Source organism: Nylanderia fulva, unplaced genomic scaffold (assembly GCF_048542155.1).
Source record: "Nylanderia fulva isolate GAGA-0341 unplaced genomic scaffold, ASM4854215v1 Scaffold45, whole genome shotgun sequence".
In the NCBI taxonomy this organism is placed as follows: domain Eukaryota; kingdom Metazoa; phylum Arthropoda; class Insecta; order Hymenoptera; family Formicidae; genus Nylanderia; species Nylanderia fulva.
This window is the reverse complement of record NW_028190532.1, coordinates 733,123-759,354: the sequence shown is the minus strand read 5'-3', so window position 1 is coordinate 759,354 and position 26,232 is coordinate 733,123. Positions and strand designations below refer to the sequence as shown.

The window sequence follows — 26,232 nt, the reverse complement described above, 5'->3', positions numbered from 1 at the left end:
AAACAGAAATCGAGATTAACGGAAAAATTATACGAAGAATATAATATATATATCTTTATATATCACCCCAGCAATAATATAACGCGACGATAAAGATTTCCAGCGACAGTTGGGTAATTGCGAAAATATGTTCGTTTAATCGATTACGCGAGTGAAAGTGCACGTCGTCCGTGATAAATATCCGGAAACGAGAGCTTTCGAGACATCGGGAGTCCCTCCCGAACGATTTAGCAGCCGGAAAAGTGTGCGTGTGGTCCGTGAGAGGAAAAAGAAATGGAGTCTCGCTGTATAGATCGCCGTTACATGAGAGTCGCCCGACGAGAACGTTGCGCGACGTCGTTTGGTCGTCTGTGATCGAAAGTAGAGTCGATCTTGACTACTTCCTTCCGTCGTCAAAACGAAACAAACGTAGGACAGTCAGCAGTGGCGCCGAGAGTATAAAGTATGAACGGAAAGTATTCACAGAAAAGTATAAAGACGTAACACACGCGTGTAAGATATGTAATATATACAGCATACATATGTATATCATGGTATATAATATATATATATATTTTCTTACTTCTGTTTTAACGCAGTTATAATCCCATCATTCACTAAGAAAAAATTATCATCCACTAATTGAAGGCGTATAGCTTGGAAATTAGAAAAGCTAGAAAAATTTCTAGAGGTAAACATTTGTAACAAATGTGTAAAAAAAAAAAAAGAAAAACTCTCTAAAACCCTTAGTGTGTGGCGAACTATTATAACTTTGAGTTTTTCGACAATAAATCGTGATGCGATAAAAAAAGAAAAGAAAGAGTCGCTCTTCAACGATGCAAAAAAATGAAAAAATTTAGAGCTCTGACAAGTTAAATACGAAAATGTACGTGATCACACACGCGTGTCTTGAAAAACTCTATGCGTCTGGGGTGTAAAAGTTTCTAATTCTAAAAAATTGACTCTATCGCGTATATATTACATATCGTGTAAACAGTAACAATCCCAAACGAACCAATCGAAAAGAAAGGAAGAGGTGTGTCTGGCTGGTGTGCAGGCAGGCATGCTACGAGTTACGTTACCTAGGGTGAGCTTCTCGCCGGAATCGGGCGGCAGGGTGAAGCCCAGTAGGGCCATGCTCGATATCAGCACGCAGGGCACGATCAGGTTGAAAAAGTAGTAGAGGGTCCTCCTGCGTATCTGTATCGTGAACGTGACGTCGACGTACGGCTCCGGGCAACACTGATACATTATCGTGTTTTTCTTCCCCGGCATACCTGGAAAAAGTGCCAGAACCAATGTACACGCCGACATATCCGAGAGACTACAAAAAAAAATTATATCGATACTTTACGTGAGTAATCGCATCGATTTCGTTCCTCGATTACCGATAATTTTGTTTCTTCACTCTCACACACTTTTTCTCTCTCGCTTTCATCGTTATATTATGTGTCTCGTGTCTCGATCCTGCTATTCTTGCAGAGACAATGTGTTCCCAACGGAGAACATAATAAAGCCCCTGCCTATCTACCTATCTCTGTCAGTATGGTCTATCTACCGCGGACTATGTTTTTATTATTACTGTCCTTCATCTTCTCTACTTTTCTTGCCGCTATATCTGTACTGTGTCCTGAGGGGACTAAAATCCCAAGGTATAAGGTATGGTTTATCTATATCATATCTCCATCAGTTTTATCGCGAGATTTTCGTGGACGCACAGATTGCCATCAAGTTGTGATGAAAGATTCACGTCGATTTTATTGTTAAAGATTTTTTCTTGCAATTCTGTTCTTGCGCGATCTCTCTTTCAAAAATTATCTGAAAATTGCAGCACAAGATTCAAGTATATAAAAGAAAGATCTCGCCGAGTTGCGAAATGTGTTTTCTGTTCTTTCTATCGTCGCGATTCTGTTTCGGTGACAAGTTAAGTTGCCGTTGCGAACAAATGGCCACAACATATATATATATATATATACACGCCTCGCGATAAAATAGAACTCGTCCTGGTCTCTAAATACGATGCACCTGCTGGCGCGCTTTCACTTCCAGAGAAGGCGGCGAGAAGCGAAGCGACTCGGCGAAAAACGAGCGTTCGATACTTTTGAGGACGCAAGGTTTCGCGATATAGCTTCCGATCGGACGTTCTCTCTCGAATCGATCTTGAACGTCGCGATATCGGACACTCACTTGTTGCTGGTTACTTTTCTCAGGACGCCTTTTTCTTTCTATTTCGACGTGTGCGATCGTGTACTCGGTGCATCCGGTTCGGGATAATTAACGTATCTCGGAAAATACAGCGGCACTTTAGAGGCGATAGTCTAAATTACGCTCGCCCGTATCGATACGTCGACATATGGTTCACCATTACACACGGAAACATTGTGTGTGCCGTTTGGTCGGTTGCAATAGGAGGCATCCAGCTGGCGTTTTTTTCGTATTTTATTTGTTGGTATCTCGCAATTGAACACATGTTGTCTCTCTGCCATCTTTTAAAACTATTGTCGCTTGATATTGTGATCAGTTTTATTTTTGAATCTTTATTCAATGTCGCCTTCGCTTCACCATCGAAAAACCTACTTGATGTCCAATAAATTTTATTGGAACAAAAGTACATTGTATATATATATATGTATATGCGTGTATGAAAACTCTTTCATTTTATACGGCACGACAATGTTTCTTTTACACTTTTACGCAAAATTTTCATGCGTCTCTCTTGAAATGTCGTTTTGGAAGAATGCGCTTCTCTCTTGGCAGGAATTTTTCCCTCGCTCGGATATATACATATATTTTCAGAATGTTTTTTCAAAACGCTAGATCGAGACTCGCAAATTTCATTCCTGTTGCAACTTTGATTCGTCGACACGGTGAGTTCTCCTTCCGAGAGAACCGCAAAGAATAGCACTTTTTGATATTCGAGCTCGAAGAATGCAGTAAAAAGAATGCGGACCAATAAGTGAGACGCGAGGGGAGGAGGAAATGGGGAGAAAGAGAGTCACATTGCCACCGCGAAGGGGAAAACGTCGTATAAAGTCATACCCGTCGGGGATATCGCCAACGACACGGAGGACCCATAAAATCTTTCGATTTCCATTCGGTCGCGCGATATCGATCGCGCTTTGACGCGAAACGAAAAGCCCTGGGATACAGCAGCATCTGCGAGCTGTATCGGCGAAAAGCCGAGAGTGTGCGGTTTCTTAACGACTTCCATCAGCATTCCTTCACACATCGGTGACGCTGTTTCGTATCACCGGCGAAATTTGCGTCCCGGAATTCGGTCGAGGAGCTGGAACGAATTAAGATGACAGATTTTCTCTCGCGATACATTTTTTTTTCTTCGTATTCTTTACGAACAACTGTCATTTTCTGGCAGAGAGAAACGAAGAGATAATACAACATGAGTTAAAAAAAAATATATATATATAATATGTATATATATTTGCCATGCAAATGTAAAAATAGAGTTTCAAATCAGAGACATAAAGTTACTTAATTTTAGTAACGAAGGAGAGTCGAGATAGACGCGATATAAGACAAAATATGTAAATACAGTTACATTCGTGAATTATGTAATATTACCGACCGCATAAAGAGGCAAGTCGTAAACTCTGATTGTATATTCATATCCTTATATCACGTCGAAGCTGCAAATTTTGCGATGCAAAGCTGAACGGATAAGAATCCGAGAGTAAATCTTTCATTAGTTCCGAATAATATAATCCTCGAGCGAAGATTCTTCGTAGAAATAATCATTCGATTTTATTGAATACGGGCAGTAGAATTGCATAATTAAGCCACGTGTCATTGTGTTGTATAGCGCATTAAAGAATAAAACGCGGACGAAAGATTACAGATCTTTCTGTTAAAGACAAAGCCGCGTAATTACGGCACCCGTAGAAAATAGAATCGTTAAATTCTATAATAGCTTTGGCGATATATATATATGTATATATATATATTGCATTTTAATCATCATTCTATTCCCATTCTGCGCTTTCATAACGTACAAGCTGTACAAACAGATTCGCAAATTGCGATGGATTAACGTAGGCGCATTACCATTGTGCATGCATGCTGAGAACGGACGAGGATTAAGTCTCGATGCAAAACGGCAGGAGAATATCTAAATTATATCGAGTACTCTGACTTTCTTCTTTTCTTCTCTTGCGGATCTCTCTATTAATCATCTGTTTTTTTCAAAATAAATTGCTCGATCGTCATTTCCATCGTCCAAATAGGACGTATATAAAAACAAAATATTATTTCAAAATCTGATCCATTTCAATCAAGCGACTGTTGGCGAGAGACAACGTGTCACATTCGGACGTGTAAGAAAAATCACATCGACACTTTTCTATATATCGCTAATACGTATTAATCTTTCAAATGATTAAGTATCGAGTCCGATAAAAATTCATCCACATTTGCTGTATTGAGCGTTCTACTTCCAGATTAGTATCGCCCAACTGATTCATCGAGTCGATTCGAGATTTTATTTTTAATCTGAAAACACACATTCGCACAAAACACGCACACACACACAAGCCAATACAGATTCTGCTTGGCTTGACAAGTCATAAACTTGAGACTCTGTGAAACTCACCGATGAGGTACCATTCCCCGTTCATGATGAAATCGGATAAGTCACCACCCTCGTCTGAGTTGAGTACCAGATCGAGCTACCAAGGTCAAAGTTTGATTAAGACGGGCACGTATCTACACGACGGGGGCATTTCGTTAGGTAAGTCGAAACCGAACGTGCCGCATGCAACTACGAAATTCCGCTCGCGCCTACGTCTACACTGTGTACGTATATTTACAAGACTATGCATTCGCAATCCGGCGTTAGGTGATAAAGCGTGCAAAAGCGGGAGAGGGAGAATCCACTCGACCGATACGAGGGAGAAATAGAAGTAGGGTGGTTTCTTTCCTCATTGCGAGCGGCGCGTCGTATTTATAACGCGCCTGGAGAAACGCATTTGTGCGGCCGACAGGCGGAAAACTGGCTCTTTTAACGTCGCTGAAAATTGCTTTCCGTGCGGTCAACAAGTCCTTTTCTATATGATGAAGTGCTCGCAACTTGCCACGTCACGAAAATATATATGGGAAATTCTATAGCCGCAAACTTTTTCTCCCCATGCGAAACTTTGAATCGTATCACGCATGTCGATAAGACGAATAGGTATATTTGTGTATCATCTGCGGAGAGAAATGGAAGTAGATGGACCCCTACAAAAAGGCTTGGGTCAATATTTCAAGATAAGAAATTTCCGAAGACTCGTGAAATTTCTTTAAGGATCCGGCAAGTTCTCTATCTGACGAGTTTAAAATGGACGATAAGTGAAATATTAGCCTAGGGGCTTTTGGGAAAGCTAAAATCAATAGCATCCATTTCCATCCGTGTAATCTTTCATATGACGATAAAATATAATATTAGCCTAAGGACACCTCGTTTCTCCCGTAGATTTTGTGCTCGATCGCTTCGTGCAGATATCTCAATTTAAAAGTAATGAGAATCTACGAAAAGATTTCACGGCCTGCTACTTCTCTATGGATTTATCGCGCCGTAATCATATTAAAGTAATTGAAAGAAATCTTGGACAGAGAATAAAGATTCCTGCTACCTTCATCTCTGCTCCCATCTACACGGAAGATTGGAGAACGGGAAATAAAGTGACGACACCGGTGGGATACCGTACATTTTCTAGTTTCTTTCAAGTCTCGTATCGCTCGTCGGATATCTGTTGCTCTTTGATCATGAGCCAAATAGGATATACGTGATACGGCTGGTTGCCATGAACCATGTAAGGCTTCGAAAAAGTTCTTCCTTTGACGTACAGGACTATTTCTTCGGCTATTCAGCATTTAATCATTTGCAAAAGCGTTTTATTCACACAAAAAATCGAAATGTTAGTTATAGAATAATAGATCATTTTTTTTAACACATACATTTACTCGTGTATATATAAATCTCGCAAATATTTGTTTCTATATACAAAATTTTTCTCTTCTACTGACAAGTATTATTTCTTGGAATTGGGCAAGACGATATTATTCGTAAAGACGTTACTTTCCAATATTCCCGGGCACATTAGAGAAAAACGAGTTCGATAAAAATTCAGTTTAGTCCTCGATGCACTTCGTATATCTTTTGAAGGAGAACGTTATTTTTCCTTTCTCAAAATATATGTGAAAATCTGCGTCGCGCTCGTACCAAGAAAATTGGAAAGGAGGTCTCGACTCTGGCAATCACAATTTGCAGAAAAGAGTTTGACCGGTTATGTCGCGTTTATTTTCTCGTTCTCGGGAGAACGTTGTCGTAATCGGCTCATATCTGTACCCGTATTCGACCAATCAAATCGACACGTTTACTTTATCTTCTCTCTCATCATCGTCCTCTTTCTTTCCCGTTCTCTCTCTTTCTCTCTCTCTCTCTCTCTCTCTATTTCTCTCGTCGATCCCTCCCTCGCGAAGTAGCAGGTGTTTGCGTGTATCGTGAAATTCTTAGCGAATATTACGGATGGATTACACGGAGGCTCATAAAGTTAGCCCCTCATAATTCATCGCGACACGTATATATTTTGCTTCGGCCTTTATATTCACGGAGTGGTTACACGTAGTTTATCGCGCCGGCGCGATGCATCGGCAATGGATGTCTCGAGATGCAAATGCATCTCTGCTGTTATGCGCACGTTTCTGCACAACCCCTTAACTAATTAAATCCAATCTTCATATATAACGCCTCTTATCCAACGCGTTTAATCAAGACGATGATACTGGAGGAGCGTTTCTCTACAGAATAGGCTTCTCGTATATGCGCAATCGATGAGAGCCTCGTCGAATAATTACAACCCCTCTGACGATTCGATTCGAATAAAATGAGCCATTTTTCCTTCCGTCGACCGTGCGGGTTTCATCCGTTAACTAGGGAATCTCGAAATCGATCATAATTTTGGTGGAGATCAATTTTCCACGCTACGAATACGAATGTAGGTATCTCATACCGCGCTTACTGCGTTTTCATCGGTTCCTGAATGTAAACGTAGAGAGATTATCTTCGTATATACATAGCTGTGTGAATTCGAAATATGAACTCGCCCAAAACTACATCGGCTTGAATTTGTGCCGCAAACGGATTTTGCTGTATGCACGCATGAAAACAACATCATTAATAAATTAGGAATAATGCAATTTCACGGTATAATCTCGTGCTACGCGATTGCGAAATAAATGAGAATTAAATAAACTCTTCGAAGATTCTTATCGATCACATCGGTCAATTTCTGGTCCGGAGATCATTTTTAATTATCCATGTTTGTTAACAACACGCGTTTACGCACATATTTGTTCGAAAACACGGGTTAAAAGTTATTTGCGCGTATTTTTCGCGAAAACATGATTTTGACAGATTTATCACACGATCGAATTCGATACGGCAATGGATTTGATGCAAGGGAAGGAACGTCACAGTCGAAGCACGGTTGCACTTATGTATATTTCACGACATTCAGTCGGAGAAAATTGCATTTGAATATGCCGACTGTAAAATGTATCGCGCACAACCGATCATGCTCTCTTTTTATCGATGACAATTTATAAATGATACACACTGAAGTGTGTGTGTGTGTCTACAACGTATATACATGATTCTACACAGGTATACACAAACGCACATATTTCCTTCGGTGTAATCAGAGATTGAGACTGCCGTTCACAATTTTGACGAACTCGACTCTCGATGTTTCAGGTATGGAAAACGTCGCATCTTGCACCTAAACGCAGACACGAAAATCGTTCTCGCATACATGTCGCTCCGAAATCTGAGAGAACTCGCCGAAATTATTCCGGCATTCAATCCCGGTTTGTCCATTGCGCGAACACGTACACAGACACGTGACAGGAAGTGGAATTTGAGGGAGAGGGTCTGCGTGTCAACGGCGGACATCATCTACGCACATCGTCAGGAAGGCATGCAGCTACACTGCACACACGACACGAAACGGCCATTAATATATTTCTGTACACACACACGCGCACACACACACACACATATATATATATATATACACAATATATACACACATACACATAACATGCGACACACACACGCTGTACAGATAGATCAATCGATACGGTTGATGTTGATTTCGTTGAGTGACACGGAGGGCGAAATGGATCCAAACAAAGTTCGGGTGTGTACGACATACAGACGACATAGTCTTTTGGTTGGTACAAATCCATATATATGTATATACACACACATATATATATATATATATATATATATGTATATATGTGCATATAAATACACAATTTATGTCATGGGGGAAAAAAGCAGTCGATATATATATATATAAATCGGGCGGGGGTGGGGTGTGGGGGAGAGACAACGTTTATATATGCGGCGGAGCAATTGGTGAAAATGCGCACGGATTCTGCATTTCGACGGGGACGGTGCAGCAGCATTTCGGCGGCGGCGATGGCGATGTAGCGCGTAATCGGGAATCGAGAACGAGCCACGCAATTTCGGCACCTATCCTATCTGTCGATTCGCGGTGCGAGCGAAGCTCGTAAATCCCGCCGCGTATATATATATATGTGTGTGTATACCTGGGCGCGATGTGCGAAAACGCGCGCGGCTTGTATTCTCACACCGCGCTTCAGGATTTCAACGTGTGTTGCACTTGATTGAATCGCGTGCAAATTGTTTAATTGGCCGCGTCTTAATTGATTTCCCGTCCGATCTACAACAAACGCGCGAAACCTCTTTCGGATTTCGTGAAAAACAATAATAAATAATTATTAACCTTCCGGATTTAGACGGAGATGAAATTCTTGTTGCAAATTGTATACGAAAATGATTTTATACTTGTCAAATTATACTTTGACATACCGTAATCGATGAGAAATGATATACGTGCGACGATAAAAAAGAAATTTAATTGTTCCGAGTGGGTGAGTTCGGTGAAGCTGGGTTTTAACGAGCGAAACTTAGCAAATGTTTTCTAGCGTTTCGAATTCACGATGAGAGAGAGATCGAGGACGCGTAAACGAGTTCGGTATTGATCACCGAATCTCGGCTGAATTCCGCTCGTAAATACCGAAATTCGCGATATCGTATTCCGCGCGCTCGCACGTGCGTATGCGGTTTGTGTGCTATTTATATAGTCGAACGCGGGAAAGATCCGTTATTGGGATGATACAAAACGGAGTAAAGCCCGAAAGAATATATATATATTATATGTACGGTTGCTCATTAATTTCTCGTATATACAATAATATAGCGCGTGATCGATACTCGAAACTGCTGAAATATCATAAAGCACCGTGGATAATGAGCAAATAATTTTCGAAAGAAACCGGAAAAAAATGATGAAAGTTGTAAACGTAAGTAAAGTCTCTGTAAATTGCGGAAACGGAAATTTCGCAAACGTTCACTGATATATTTTGCACACGACGGCGCATTATCTCAAACTTTTTGAAACGTCAGATGATATTCCCGTGAAATATTTCGTCTGCATAAAACAGACGCCGGACGCGCGTTGCAAAGCTGTTACAACATCGTGTACGTTTAGTTGGCCGAGGAAGAACTTTTTTACGCGCGCAATCGCGAAAAAGTCGAGTTTAAAATCAAGAGTAGGAGAGAACAGAGATTCTTTCTCTCTCTCTCTCTCTTTCTCTTCCATCGCCGCCGTCGCAGAGCTGCACCGCGAAAAGAAAGGCGGCGGTAATGGCACCGCTCGACGTTGCGATGTATTTCTTTCTTTTTTTTTTCTGGAGACGATGGGGGTTTTGAGGAAGTTTATATACGATTCTTTATACGATCTATGACTCTCGTCCGACACGCAAATGTGAAGGTAGGTGAAGAAGTCGCCCGTCCTCGACTCGTCTTGTTGTCTCGGTCCTTGTACGACCCTCAACTCGCGAGATCTTTTTATACTACTGCAATCAGATTATTTATCAGAGATGTTCGACGCTTCGAACCGAGATAGCGCGAACGAGCCGCGTGCGGGGGATTTCCTCGAGCAACAGGATGTCCAACTTCTCGTCGAGTAACACTTAAGGGCTAATAACAAAGAGGAACGCAGCTTAATGTATTCATCGAGAGAGGTCGGCACATCTCTTTCTCTCCTTTTTTTCCTCTCGTTTTTTTCGGCACGTGGTCTTACATGAGTGCCCTAGCTCGCACGCACCGCACGTAATTGTGTAATCAGATTTCATTTAGGATAAGCAATCTGTAATTCGTGATCAAGTGCGCCGAGGGGCACGCAAGTAAGAGCGCATCCGAATAAACACGTCCGCTTCGCGCTTGTACTATTATATAGTTGTAGAACGATCGTTCTTTTTAAGCTTGCCATTTGACAACAAGTGCTGCTATCAACTTTACGAGATTGTGTCGTTATCGTTGTCGTATAGACTATATAGATCCTTCGTTATCGTTGCAAGTGGAAGTTTGCGCAAAACGGTAATTTCTCCTCACAAGTTTAATTGTGTGTAATATGAATACTTTGCAAGATTTTTATTACAGTACGTCATGTTTAATTTACGATAAATTTTGTTTGATGTAATATCGTTGCTGTTATCTTACGTCGAGATACCCGAAGGCAAATCTGAAGAAATTTAATTATCTATAATATTGTATTATAGGTAGATTAATTATTTTATATTATAAAAGGTACACACACATATATACCGATATTGATTCTATATATGTACATATACCGTATTGTACAACGAAAACGGATCTGCTTCGAGGTTGAAAATACGTATATACGATCGATCTCACCCCGATGTCACCCTCTGTCAACGATAGACAGACAAATCGAAACTGTCCGCGGCGCCGATCAATACCAGCTGTTCAAAATAAATGTCCGCGTATATCCCGCGTTGATTTACTAACCCAGGGGTTTTTCAATTCGAGAGAGCCGATCGAGGAAGAGCGTATTTCGAGCGTTGCACTCGAACGAGCCGGCCGTTCGTCTTACCTCGACGAGGAATAAATCCCGGAAGTGGGAATTTTTGCGAGGGTGGGTCGACGGGGATGCGATGCCGAAGCACTGTTCGGCGGCTGCCGAGGATACGCGACGGGACCGAAAGAGAAACGGCGCGCGGAAGGAAGGTGGTGGAATCGAGTAGCTGTGCTTCAGGGAGAAGTGTCTCGAACGCGTCGTTGCATACCGTGGAAGCCGGCAGGAACACACATGTGCAACAGGTGAAAGGCAGGTATCGAGCACCTCGTTTATTTCTCGACGTCTATAGCCTCGCCGCGATCGAGGACACATTTTTTTTATCGTTGCCGAACCCTCTCTCGCGACTCGATTAGAAATTTAACAAATATAGCGCTCCCTGCGTCAAACGAACGGAATTTCTAATCTCTCATTCTGATCTGGGTTAGTGCGTTTTTTTTTTTCAGTTCTTTCGTTTCGATTCGAAAGAACTGCATTATCCAAGTTTTTGCTTATTTTTGTGCGTCCGCGTGGATTTCCAATTAATTATATGCGAGCGCGAAGATGATGATCGAAGCGGAAATCTTTAGCGCGGCAAGCTTTTAAATTCTCACCGAAGTATACAAGACGTATCCAATTAAAAATAATTTCTCCGTTGAGCGCGATATATAGAGATGAAAATACTCCAAAATGTACCTCTCATTTCGAGTAGAACGCTGCGTTCGTTTTCCTCGTTACGGGGAATATCCCCGAATAAAAATGCGCGCATTCGTATTCCACCCTCTCTTCGTCGTCTTATTTCCTCGAATAGGATTGCGCCCTGCGAAAATTTTCTTGCTCTTTGAATTTTCAAGAACGACCTAGGATGACGGGCGAGCGGCTAAATTGCCGCGCCAAAGAATCGTGTTTTTTTTTTTCTTTACAGTAGAACGAATGAGGATAATACGAGGGAGGAAAATAAGACGGCGAATAAAAATTTGCGAGAATGTTCCGCGGTTTATCATTCGCGAATAAGGCATGAGAGGCATGCGTCTTGTGTCACTTGGAGCAACAAGAAACCGTCAGTTTCGCGCGGCACACCCGCTGTACACATGTGTGCAACGCAAACCGCAAGCCGCCGATCATCAGCATCACGCGCGAATATTTAGTGACTATAATGTGTGTTATGCGCTTAGCACGAAGATTAGACACGCGCGAGTCCGTAATTTGCGACTCGTGTGTAAAATCCCTCCGTCCCTTCTATCTCGCTTTGAAATCGAAATCCCGATTGATGAAAATTACGGCTGTAATTATATTCGCTTTCGTTTCAGACGTAGTCCGGGTATTAGGTATATATGTATATATATGTCATACGTACGATCGACTTGCGTGTGTGTGTATGTGTGTGTGTGTGGGTGGGTTTAATTTATTGATCTTATGTAATTAACGAATGTACATCAATCACATTATTTACGCGGGATTCGAATTAATGTAAAATTATTGCGGCGGAACCATATACCATCGCCTGTTTGATACGTATCACGAAAATGATATGGCGTTGTATATATTTGTTATATTCAGTTTTTGGAGCTCTCTTCCGCACCAGTTCATACAACATGATGATCGTAATTAGCGCGCAATTAGTATCGTTTCATGCAACAAATTATATGGATATCGACAAATGAGATTAGCGTTACCTATGTCTTTAGAGTTGTTTGTTGTTTCCACTTGCACGATTTTTCTTCTTTTCCAACTTGATCAATCGGCGAAGGAAATATTAATTTGAATGAATAATTGCTTGTTCCGAGAAGATCGATACTTTTCCAAGGACCGTCTCGGAGCATCCAGATAACGATAACGACAATTATCTTCCGATCCTCGATGAGAGCGCGAAGCGAACGCGAACTTAGCCTAAGCTTAGCTCAGCGAGTACTCGTTCTTTAGATTCTCCGTTGTGTGTCGCATTTCTTCGTCTCTAAATCGTCGATTAATCGATTCGATCCGTATGACTTGTACGTGTCGTGTCGACCTGTCTCGTTGTAGTACATACGTTACATCGCGCGTCCGTAAAATGTGAGCGGCGAACATAAGAAAGGTAATGACACTCCCAACGGCGAAACTTTTAGATTAGATTTTTCTCGCGCGGCATTTTTCTCCGAGATCGTCGATGAAACTCGGTACGTGGGTTAATAATCAATCTCCTCTCGCCGGGAGATTTGTTATTAAATCGGACACTTGAGCCAGATTCGCGGTTTCTCATATTAAGGATTCGAGATCGTGGGAAGTATTACCAGACATTTGTAATCCCTATGTCGACAATCTATCGAATAGTCGAATATGTTGTTCGCAGGTGTGAACTTCGGTTCGATATTCAATTAATCTTCACGGCGTTCACTTCTCTCTCTCTCTCTCTCTCTCTCTCTAAACAGATATATTAATATATATTGTATATTGTATATTTGTCTTTCTATGTGCACACGTGCGTGTACATGTAATCACGTGCACGCGACATATCTAGATCTGCATAGTCAGCGATTCATTAGTTTATATTATCGACGAGCCATCTGTTTTCCGCTATCTAAGGATAAACTAGATTTGCGGTTAATAATTTGCAATTAATATGTGATGATCATTTAATATTAGCTCTATCTCCCATACTGTTATTGGTATTTACGATTTGCAACCTATCAACGAGTTAGCACTTCGTGATAGCTGTAAATTGCGAGTTATTAGGAGAAAATGCTTTTATTAAATAGAAAATTGTAAATTGTTGTTTGTTTGGAAATTTTATTTATAAACTATTTTGCAAATTATTTTACGCGATAACAATTTCTCAAAGAACCTGCCATTAAAGTTTCGATCGATAAAATCTTGGAACACTGCATTCAATAACAAAATGCGTTGAACAACAAAAATTTGAAATATTTCTTTGGCTGAAATTTCGTCGATTAAATGCTGGCAATACTTGTCGTGCGATCTGTAGAATCTCGAGAATGTACAACATTGCAACAGAGCGACTACCGCATTGCACGGCGCTCTACGGTATACGGTTAGGCTAGCCGAATGCTGTCCGAAAGTCGTTTAGCAATGTCACAGTGAATTGTCGGTTAAGAAAATCAAAGTGCTCCAGGAGGTAGCTAGCACCGAGGATCGATCGAGAATTAACTCTTGTGGATCGAAGCGCGCGCGACCAGCACGGAGAATCTCAAGAATGGGGACTTGCCTGTGGCTGTCGCACGGAGACATCACTCAGCTATCGACTCCACGGAAGGTAGGAAAGAGACTCAGAGACTCGTTGGTGGATCGACAGATTACAAATGACTTGATCCCCCGGACGAGGAACGAGGCGCAACGTGTTCGCCTCGGACCGCCGAGGAGGAATAAGAGATGAGAGAGTTCAAAGAATGTGAATCCGTGAAACGATAGAAGGAGTCAGATCGCGGAGACAGAGATAGAAATAGAGAGGCGGAGAAGGATCGGGAGGAGTCCTCGCAAATTGTTCATAAACGAAATGGCCGGAAGCGCCGACGATGACGAAGTGACCGGAAAATTACACGGAACGGGAGCGTCGTCGTCGGTTATTCCGCTGAATGAACGCGAGCGAGCACTCCCTCTCTCTCTCTCTCTCTCTCTCTGTTTCTCTCTATCTCTCTCCCTCGCCTCGGATAAATCGACTTGAGAGGAAAGTGATCCTTGGCTGCTGCTGCTGCTGCGGCTGCTGCTGCTGCTGCTGCTACTGCTGGCGCGATTACGTAAAATGGTCCATATAGTTGTGGATTATACGCGCGAACACTTTTGTAATCCGCCATCGATACGGGTAAAAGCGGCGTTTTATTTTTTTCCCTTTGACGCGATCGGTTTTTTATTCGAAAGTTATTGCGATTAATTTTCTCGTGATATCCGCCGAATCAAATCTGTTTGAAGTAATACGTGTATTTGCTCTTTTTGGAAGGAAAAATTTACTAATTATTATTTATCAAGCGTTGAATTAATTACTGAATTTTTAGAACGTAAAAATGTTTACGTCGAGATATACTATATCTGTCGACGATGACGACTGATTTCGACTGATTATATTCAACTGGAATACCAATTGATTAATATCGCATTCTGCCGAGTTAAGTGATACAAGTCGATATATGATCGGACATTGATTTATTCTCGCAAGTAAAAAAGATATAAGAAGCGATACACTTTTCTACAATGAAAAATCAACATGTAAGAATTGAAATTGATATCTCGATATACGTAAATACGTCTTGCATATGCTACATCAAAATATCCTTGTTTAAATGTTTAAACGCTTGAAAACTCTAGTTCAAATGCTCGAAAGAGTACTCTATTGTATCTCGATATATATCGCGTAACATTCCTTAATAACTCTTGTTAACAAACTACTGAATACTCGAATACTATCCGGCTTCGAATCGAACTAATCCCGAAACAGCGAGATACGTAACGCGGAGTGCACAACAGACTCACCTTCCTCTAGCTACGAGTTATCGCCGTGATAAATTATGCACATCATGCGCAGGCAAAGATCACCGTTGCATGCATCCGGGAAATTGTCGAAGCGAGTAAAAAAGTAGGAAATAGAACGATAGAGAGCGAGAGAGAGATTTAATAGATATATAAAGCGTATGTATTACAAGCACGCGACTGTAATCGTCATATAGGAATAAAAAAGAGAGAACGCGCAGGAAATCGAAAAGGATTCAGGAAGAGCTCGGATGGAGGACGGATCCTCCTCGCAAGAGGACAGGAAATCGGTGAAGGATAATCGGTGCGGAGTCGATAGTAGAACGACGTGGACATGTGCTCCATGCAAAATCGTAATTTCCAGCTCAGACATAATCACGTGGTCCCTGCTTTGACTGGTCTATGTGTATGTGTGTGAGGCATGTATAAGTAGTATAGTTTGGGGTCGGTTGTGTATTTGGGGCCTACACTTCTCTATTCGGTATATCTTTCTGACGCGGGGAAGTCGCGGGGAATAATCTGTGTATATGCATATATAAAATCTCGAAAATCACCCACGTTGCCATTTCCACTCGTTTTTCTTTTTTTTCTTTCTTTTCTCTCCCTTTTGTTTTTTTTTATTTTTCATTTTTGTACTCATAGTATATAGAGGTATATGTATATATATATTGCGAAAAAGCTCTCACTCGATATCCGAAGAAAAAGCCCGTGAAAGCAAAGTAACACCGGCAAGCGACATCAGCCCATCATAGCGCCTTCCTCTACGTAGGAAGGTTATTTATATATATAAATATACGTATATATTTATATATATAAATGCCGACACCATTATATATAAGATCCAACATAGCTATAGCCAATTCGTGTGCTCAGATTGCGCTCGTGACGTGAATCTCAGTTGTTTCGACTGCATTCATTAACAAATTGTTCCAGCACTCCGAAGGAAACTCGATTAACTCGATTCAGCAGGCAATTAAAAATAAATTGTCCTGAAGAAAATGGACCAAATTGGTGCACCGATAAAGAATCGATTTAACCGTGCGGCCTAGTTGCAAAACTCGGAAAATCAAAATTTTATTATTCCGAATAAAACGCGTGCGCACGCGCACGAATTTTCGTCGGAAACGCTAAATGTTTATGACTGTCTCGTAAAATGTTACCATCTATGCGAGTTACCAAAGTACCGAGTGTCTGTCCATTAGCTGAGCTTTAGTACAAATTGAATAAATAGATATAAATTTAACATATATAAGATAGGCAATAAGAGCCAAATCGCGGATGACAGTGCGTTATTCTAAACGAAACTAAATTTTTTCGTTAGAATTAAATACCTGTGCACAAGGCACCAAATTTTTACTTGGACACGGCCAAGATATAAAATTGGAATAATCTCTACAAGAGATTTTTAATTCCATGTATCCCCTATTCCCCCTAAAGAAATAAAGTGCGAGAGAAAAATATAGATCCGAAAGTCGCAGAATCGGGAATCGAACCCGAGACCTTTCGCTTGCCGGGCGACTGCTCTTCCAACTGAGCTATTCAGATCCTTTCGATTCTATACTTTTCTCTGTTATATATATTAATGTTGGTAAATAAACGCCTTTAAGCCAGCGTGTATAAATTAAGAGTTTAACTAGGCTCTGTAATATATAAATATAAATTTAACATATATAAGATAGGCAATAAGAGCCAAATCGCGGATGACAGTGCGTTATTCTAAACGAAACTAAATTTTTTCGTTAGAATTAAATACCTGTGCACAAGGCACCAAATTTTTACTTGGACACGGCCAAGATATAAAATTGGAATAATCTCTACAAGAGATTTTTAATTCCATGTATCCCCTATTCCCCCTAAAGAAATAAAGTGCGAGAGAAAAATATAGATCCGAAAGTCGCAGAATCGGGAATCGAACCCGAGACCTTTCGCTTGCCGGGCGACTGCTCTTCCAACTGAGCTATTCAGATCCTTTCGATTCTATACTTTTCTCTGTTATATATATTAATGTTGGTAAATAAACGCCTTTAAGCCAGCGTGTATAAATTAAGAGTTTAACTAGGCTCTGTAATATATAAATATAAATTTAACATATATAAGATAGGCAATAAGAGCCAAATCGCGGATGACAGTGCGTTATTCTAAACGAAACTAAATTTTTTCGTTAGAATTAAATACCTGTGCACAAGGCACCAAATTTTTACTTGGACACGGCCAAGATATAAAATTGGAATAATCTCTACAAGAGATTTTTAATTCCATGTATCCCCTATTCCCCCTAAAGAAATAAAGTGCGAGAGAAAAATATAGATCCGAAAGTCGCAGAATCGGGAATCGAACCCGAGACCTTTCGCTTGCCGGGCGACTGCTCTTCCAACTGAGCTATTCAGATCCTTTCGATTCTATACTTTTCTCTGTTATATATATTAATGTTGGTAAATAAACGCCTTTAAGCCAGCGTGTATAAATTAAGAGTTTAACTATAGAATAACGCACTGTCATCCGCGATTTGGCTCTTATTGCCTATCTTATATATGTTAAATTTATATTTATATATTACAGAGCCTAGTTAAACTCTTAATTTATACACGCTGGCTTAAAGGCGTTTATTTACCAACATTAATATATATAACAGAGAAAAGTATAGAATCGAAAGGATCTGAATAGCTCAGTTGGAAGAGCAGTCGCCCGGCAAGCGAAAGGTCTCGGGTTCGATTCCCGATTCTGCGACTTTCGGATCTATATTTTTCTCTCGCACTTTATTTCTTTAGGGGGAATAGGGGATACATGGAATTAAAAATCTCTTGTAGAGATTATTCCAATTTTATATCTTGGCCGCGTCCAAGTAAAAATTTGGTGCCTTGTGCACAGGTATTTAATTCTAACGAAAAAATTTAGTTTCGTTTAGAATAACGCACTGTCATCCGCGATTTGGCTCTTATTGCCTATCTTATATATGTTAAATTTATATTTATATATTACAGAGCCTAGTTAAACTCTTAATTTATACACGCTGGCTTAAAGGCGTTTATTTACCAACATTAATATATATAACAGAGAAAAGTATAGAATCGAAAGGATCTGAATAGCTCAGTTGGAAGAGCAGTCGCCCGGCAAGCGAAAGGTCTCGGGTTCGATTCCCGATTCTGCGACTTTCGGATCTATATTTTTCTCTCGCACTTTATTTCTTTAGGGGGAATAGGGGATACATGGAATTAAAAATCTCTTGTAGAGATTATTCCAATTTTATATCTTGGCCGTGTCCAAGTAAAAATTTGGTGCCTTGTGCACAGGTATTTAATTCTAACGAAAAAATTTAGTTTCGTTTAGAATAACGCACTGTCATCCGCGATTTGGCTCTTATTGCCTATCTTATATATGTTAAATTTATATTTATATATTACAGAGCCTAGTTAAACTCTTAATTTATACACGCTGGCTTAAAGGCGTTTATTTACCAACATTAATATATATAACAGAGAAAAGTATAGAATCGAAAGGATCTGAATAGCTCAGTTGGAAGAGCAGTCGCCCGGCAAGCGAAAGGTCTCGGGTTCGATTCCCGATTCTGCGACTTTCGGATCTATATTTTTCTCTCGCACTTTATTTCTTTAGGGGGAATAGGGGATACATGGAATTAAAAATCTCTTGTAGAGATTATTCCAATTTTATATCTTGGCCGTGTCCAAGTAAAAATTTGGTGCCTTGTGCACAGGTATTTAATTCTAACGAAAAAATTTAGTTTCGTTTAGAATAACGCACTGTCATCCGCGATTTGGCTCTTATTGCCTATCTTATATATGTTAAATTTATATTTATATATTACAGAGCCTAGTTAAACTCTTAATTGAATAAATAGATTTGTTTATCGGGTAAACTAAATTTTTATGCCAGAATAGAATCTACAATGCGAGTTTTTCGTTTACGTTTGATCCATTTTTTTGCGACTTTTATTGTATATAATTTTTTTGTCGCCGTGTCGAGATAGGAAAATACCTAAATCCGAATATAAATATTAATTAAATAACGCATTTAAATAACGAAGCGATGTATGCGCATATAAGTTTAAGGATGATCACGGACGAGATACTATTGCGAAGAGCGGTAAAGCCGCTGTGAAAGTAAAATGAGCACGAGAGAACCGACTGAACTTAATCGCGAATGTAATTTAAAAAAAGCTCTCTTGCTTCGGAGCTCTCTGTCCGCGAGTGATTTTAATGGCGGATAAAAAGCTTTGGACGCAAAGAGCGGGAGACGAGTCTCCCGGAAAGTGCGCGTCTTTGTCCGAAACAGCTTCAAAGATTTAAGGAGAAGCGCATAATATAATAATATATACTTTAGTCGAGTGATCGATTTCATCTGCGCACTATCTACGTAATTTCTCGCGTGCGCGAACGACGACGTTCTCGTTATTAAAGGCCACTGTCGGTTGTCGGAAAATCGTTCCGTTGAACGTTTTATGAGAATCGCTAATAATACTCCTGTTCGACCGGTATGAGTCGAGAGACATTGATCCCTCATTAAGATTCCATTATTATCGAGCTTGCCTTATGGTCGACGACCAAGTTCGACGAACCGAATCCGCTCGATCGTTTTATTATACGGGCTAACGCGACGTGACGTTGGAGCAGAGAAGAGCTACCGTACAGTGGAAATGAATGGATTATTTATTATTTAAACGCCAAATTTATCGGAGAAATGATATTCATTATTCTCTGACCAAATCGTGTGCAAATCGCGTTAAATTCGATCGTTTCTTCAGGAATTCGCAAATGTAATCGTCGAATAAAAGTGCCAGCGATTAAAGTCTCTACATGTCTAAAGTTATCATTTATTATGAAAGAATACTCGTGCAAAAATCGTACAGTTGACAAATCGAAATTAACTCGTTATCTAAATTGAAACAACTCGGGACCGAAATATTTTATTCCTTTCAATTCCAAACACAATTGAATTAAGTTGATTTTTTACGAGTATCTAAAAAATGTATAAATATCTGATGTATTAATAAAAGTTGTCTGTCTCGCGTAATTAAGACGGACGGATGGATGAGTTGCGCGAAATGAGAAACGAGAAATTTCATATGTGCCGAGACAAATAATGACAGAATTCTATTCCTTTCGAACTGGAAATCGATAAGACCGCGTTGCGGAAGTACAAGGATTATTTATTGCCCGAGAGATAGAACCCGCCTGAAAAGCACAGTGCCAGTTTTTTAGTCTTATCGACGTTAGCCGCGTATTAAAGCGACGCGACGGGGACAAAGAAGAATGACGGAGTGTTTATAAATGTATCGACAGTGAGAGGAGCGAGGAAATAGTTTGACGCGCAATTTATGAGAATGCTTAAGCGTGCACCTTATTTATTATCAAAGCGTGCTACAAAGCCGCAACGTGTGCGCTTAATGATTTTAATATATTGTCAAAGTCAATAACGCCGATGAGTCGAGAGAAATCACACAAAATATAACGCGCAAACGCAAAATAATAAAATATCACATATTGATTTCGATAAATTTGAATATTTTGCGCGAGATATATAAACATGTATGTATTTATATATTTGCTTGTACAAATAAAAATATTCGACATAAATAGAGAAATGTATACTCGCGTGTATGTATGTATGTATATGTATGATAAACCATTATGATTGATTTTGTTTCTCGTTTTGGCCTCGTGCGATTTCATTACTCGATGAAAAACATCCTTTTTCGAACGATAATACCGCTAACAATGAATTTTCACGGCGATACGTTTGTGAAATTTTGTATCCGACATTTGTTGTTCTCATTCTGTCGCCGCGATAAGTGCGTTATTCGACCGTTGACGAATATTTCGCCGAGCTTTATGATTTCGGCGCGGCGTTTTCACGATGCATCAGCGGCAAACGGAAAATCGCGATTTGTCATTTCCAGTTTGCTTTATGGCCTGACCGTGTCAGTTCTCGTACGAGTCCGCGATAAATCGTTATCATAGAGTTCGGTTCCCTCCTCGTTCAGGATCGTAAAAAAATATCGCAATAAAGACGTCGGACGGTCTATATTAAATTTGCGACTGTATAAAAATGTGCTCTTCACACGTCGCGTCGCGGAGATATCAAATTATTCACCCTCAGAGGGACAGTATCTTCTCACGAAGAAGACTATATTTCCATTAATACATGTCATTTTTTCACTTTTGCGTCGTCAAATGAATATTAAAATGAAAATGTTATTAATCAATTATATGTCACGTTTGAATGAACATTTCCGGAAAGTATAAAACATTTTCTACATCAAGATGATTCGATTGCAAATATATAATATATTTATTATTAAAACCGGCGTTAAAATTTTTTTCTCGATATATTTCACACAATATAAACAAATGACCAAACATAATTACTTGGAGTAAATAGTCTAATGAAATAGACCGAATTTGATTTTCATTCTCGTTAATTCCATGCGTCACAGGGAATGACTTGAAACAACAGAACGAACTGGCAAGATTCGCGCTTGATAGCGAGTGGTTCTTCGCACGGGAGTCTCGAAGGGCTGGAAACTGTCACGGACGTGGCGAAGTGTCGAAACCGGGTCGTAAGTAAAATGAATTTAACATTTGGCGTTTATATGCGGCCTGCAAACTGTGCGCGCCGTGGGAACGAGCTCGACAAACTCGACGTCGCGCGAGTTAGACGCGATGCCTCGGCATATACGCCTTAATATCTAGCGTATATACACAAACATCCACATCTCGGTTTCTACATATTACGGCGACGACAGGGAAATAGTTGCCGCGTGTCGACGACAAAATTTATCACCCGCATAACGAAGAGACGTATAAAATCACGTGGAGAGACACGCGGTTACATGGATTTACGGTGACGTTTGGTCACGAAAATCACCGTTGCGTTGCATTCCGTTACGTCAAACTTTATTGGCATTTACAACATTACCGTGATTTTAACAGCTCGTCGTGTGCAAAAATTACGATTGCTTGTGCGAATCTGAAACTTCCGAATCACCCTCGTTAGGCAGATTGCCAGCTTTAAATTTGAAATTAAGGGAATACTAGCAAACTTGTACAACCTGGGGGATGTAACGAGAATTTTGGAGATTTCATATTAAAACTGTATAAAACTTTTTGATAATTGATAATTTAATAATTAATGGGGAAACTTACGAGAGATTAAGTTATGACAAAGAGGCGCGATGATGAATACTCCTCTCTCTCTTCTTGCTTGAGGCGCAATTTTCTACGGAGCGGAAACATCCAAATGCAAATGTCGCGGTTATTATGCGGGGAATGTTATAAAAAGGACAATTAAGGATAATTAGCGTGTAACCGTAAAAGTATCTCAACCGGAAAAGTACGTATCGTAAATTGCGCACCTTGGAGGGAAGACAACGGCAATTTATTTAGCGCCGCGAAATGTAATTATCCTTGATAACGCACGTTGAAATATCCACGACACAATCTACGAGAGCGTTCGTCGAGATCGTTCCATTAACGGCGACCGCCACGGGTTATCCGCAATTCGGATATAATTGACTGGAAGTTAGTTTGGTCAAAAAATTTTTTTCCATCCTTGGCTCTGCGCTATAAAATTAATATCTAAAAATCTAAATTCGCGTCTCAAAAATCCAATGACGCGTGTGAAATAAATTAATTTTTCAACCACACCAGGATGAAAACGATTATCCTTGCGCGCTTTTTTCTATTAAAAATCACAATGTTAATGCACATTGTGGTTTAATTTTATACTACTTGCGAGAGAAGTTTGACTTCAATTATAGTGAGAAATAATATATAAGCGTAGTTTGCAGATTATCGAAAAATTTGTGTGACAAAGTAACTAAGATCGAGCGAGGTAGCCCTTCCGACATTATAGAAACAATTACCGTTGTCGGTTCGGCGCATGGAAATAGCGTTACGGTAATACTGCGTCAAGATCGCTCCATTAATGGCGATCACCTCAAGTTACCCGCAATTTGGAAATAATTGAATAGAGCAAGAATCGATTCCGACGATTCGAGGTGTACGCGTTACTTCCGCACGTTATTCGACTCCCGGGATATTGTGTGTTTATGGAAAATTTATAATTAATTAACAGTAAAGACACGAAAAAATTAATGTTTGATATCGAAAATTAATGCGAAGGAATATAGAAAACGACGTTTTCCCTGTCTCGACAATCGCGGAAATCTCCAAAGTATTTCGTATTTCTCAAATGTAAATGAAACAAAGATACTGTTGCAGGCTGGAATTACGCTCATGTTCTTTTTCCGGAGTGCTGGATATCTCCCTGTGATACACCTTCCTATCTTACTTTATTTTTTTTTTCTTGTCGCGGATCTAGCTCACACATACGTCGGTGCGTGTGATATACGTGTGTCGTACGTGGTGTAACATGTAATGCTATATATCATATATATATATATATGCCTATGTTATGTATATAGATCCGAGCTGAAGCTACGAAGCGTGAGAACGGCTATCTATGGAGCATCGCTATTGTGTGTTGCATTTGTGAGTCTTGTGTCGGACAGAAGAAGCCGCGTGGTGTTGCCCGTTTTACGGGCGCGGGATAAAAGGTCTATCTGGTCTCTCTCGAAATCGGGACCGGGAAAGGAAAGGTGTTCAGGCGGTTCGAGACTCTTATGGTAGCGAAGGGTGGTCCTGATGGCGAACGGACACCGAAAGTGGTTTGCTTCATTTGCGATGCTGATAGAACGCCGAAGAATTTCATGATCCTCCGCTCGTTTGCCGAGGGTCGACGAGGCGTAAATGGAATTATACGTATATATATACTCGGTAGTTTTCTCTGCTGAAAATTTGGCCCGTCGCGAACTCTCTCGTTAAGCGAGAATGAGACGCGCCCCGTGGTCATAATTGGTAATTGGACGGTAATTAAGCGGACGTGAGCTACGTTTTTATCGCGCTGCGATTTCGCCGATAATTTAATATAGTGTTTTATTTTTATAATTATACTTATTGATACAAAAATATGCATCCGCGAAAATTGTATAAATACCTATAAAAATTAATCAGAGAATTTAATTGGAACACGGTATTGCGAATTCAATAATCTCGAACAATAAATGTAACATTATTTTATTTGAATTATTAAAAAATGTATATATATTCGCTCTCTCTATTTTCTTGCACTGATTGCGCAATTTGCGCTATTTTAAATTATTGAAATATATAATCGATTGTAAAACGATTATAAAAATGATCAATGTTTTCAATTCCAATAAAGCGACATCAAACGCAAATCGACTGGTATGAAAATCTGCTGCTATTCTGTGCACCGATAACTAACCGAGAATTTTATACGGACCTTTATTTCACATATTACCGTCATTATTCATCGAACGGTCAATGGGAATATTTCCGACGAATTTTCCATCGGACATCACACGAAAATACAATCTTCCCTCTTGTCGCGCCCACATCGGCAACCACATCGGTCGCATTTGGTACAGCCACATTTCGCGGTCCCTAGCCTCCTTTCACCCTCCGCTTCCGGTTGGCTCGAGTAAAAGCGCGTAATAGCTCATTCGGAAGAGATTGAAGGGATCGATAATATAATCTTGGTGCTCTCGGTGTGTACTGAGAGTGTGTCGGTGTGTAAGTGGAGATAGTAGTGTACCTGGTTGCCGTCGTAGGTCCAGGATCCGAACTTCATGTCACAGTGTTGGTCGTCAAAGGGGAACCAAGTGATGTCTATCTTGCATGTGCTCTTGAAGATGCCCGGAGGGACGTACAGGCAACTGCCGTTATGCGTGACCACCACGTTTGTTTGGTACGTCCCGTCGAAACCCTCATCCGCACTAACGTTTTATATCATACTTCCATTAATTACCCTCGTCAGTCGTCGACCGTTTCGCGGCCGGTAGTTTAATCGCGCGCCTCTTTAATCATCGCGTCACGGAGCGTCGTCGGTTCTTGTTAAATACCGCCGGCAAGACCTCGCGCGAAAGGAAATTGAAGAACGCGAATGTCGTGTTTGCGTCGAGGAGACGAATGGGATACCAGAGGGAAGAAAGGGAGTTCTCCATTCTAATTACATTTACTTGTGACGTTGCGATATTCGTGCAAGAAAAAAAAACATGTTAATTTCGCGAAAAAAAAAAATTGGATTAATCGATGTCTATCGTCATTTATCAAAATTATATAACGTTCGACCGCATCTTTCCTAGCGATGTCGCGAACGAGCAATAAAACGAGAATCACGAAGGTGAAGGAGGGTGATAAAGCGAAGTACTCACGAATGTTATTCATGAAAATGCAAACCGCTTAGGACCGCTTTTACGAGAGTCCCTTTAAGCGTGACCTGGGATTGAGAGGGGTTGCAGAAGGGGAACGATGAAGAACGGAAAAGGTAAAGTGAGAAGAGGAAGGGTACCGCGAGCATTGCCTGCTCGTGTTAATCCCCCTGAAGAATAATTTGGAACGGCCAATTAAATGGCGTTAGAGGATAAAGGCAGATCTATATATAGGTATATTCGTAGGCGGTCCTGGAAATCTGCGCGCGAATTTTTATGACGTATTTATCTAGCAAAGCGGCTTATTACAAGTTTTCGAACGCCACACTAGAGCGAGAGAAATATCTATTCTCTCGTGAGAAAAGGATATTCCTGCTATTTTTTCGTGAAACGCGCGCTACTAAAATGGAATGCCTCTTATTGCTAAAACTCTGAACAATCATTAAGCAAGGCATTACGTTAGGACGATCTGCGAGACAATACAAAAATCCGAAAGAAATATACTCGCGAAAATCAAGCAAATATTAATGTTCTTGCTACGCTGTGTTGACGAGAGAATCAACGGTGGCATCGGCATTGTCGAAGGTTTTGAGGATGTCG

General features: G+C 40.4%; 1 protein-coding gene across 6 annotated transcripts in view; it reads right to left on the bottom strand.

The window, feature by feature from the left end:
* nAChRalpha6 (nicotinic acetylcholine receptor alpha6) overlaps nt 1-26,232 on the bottom strand; it is a 226,627-nt gene that overhangs the window by 88,268 nt on the left and 112,127 nt on the right. For all 6 annotated transcript variants that reach the window (XM_085486606.1, XM_085486601.1, XM_085486604.1 and 3 more), the window contains exons 6-8: nt 25,017-25,197; nt 4,583-4,658; nt 1,062-1,256 (exon numbers count right to left, since the gene is read on the bottom strand). In XM_085486606.1, the coding sequence (XP_085342732.1) occupies nt 1,062-1,256; nt 4,583-4,658; nt 25,017-25,197 (452 nt within the window). The remainder of the gene's footprint in view (nt 1-1,061; nt 1,257-4,582; nt 4,659-25,016; nt 25,198-26,232) is intronic.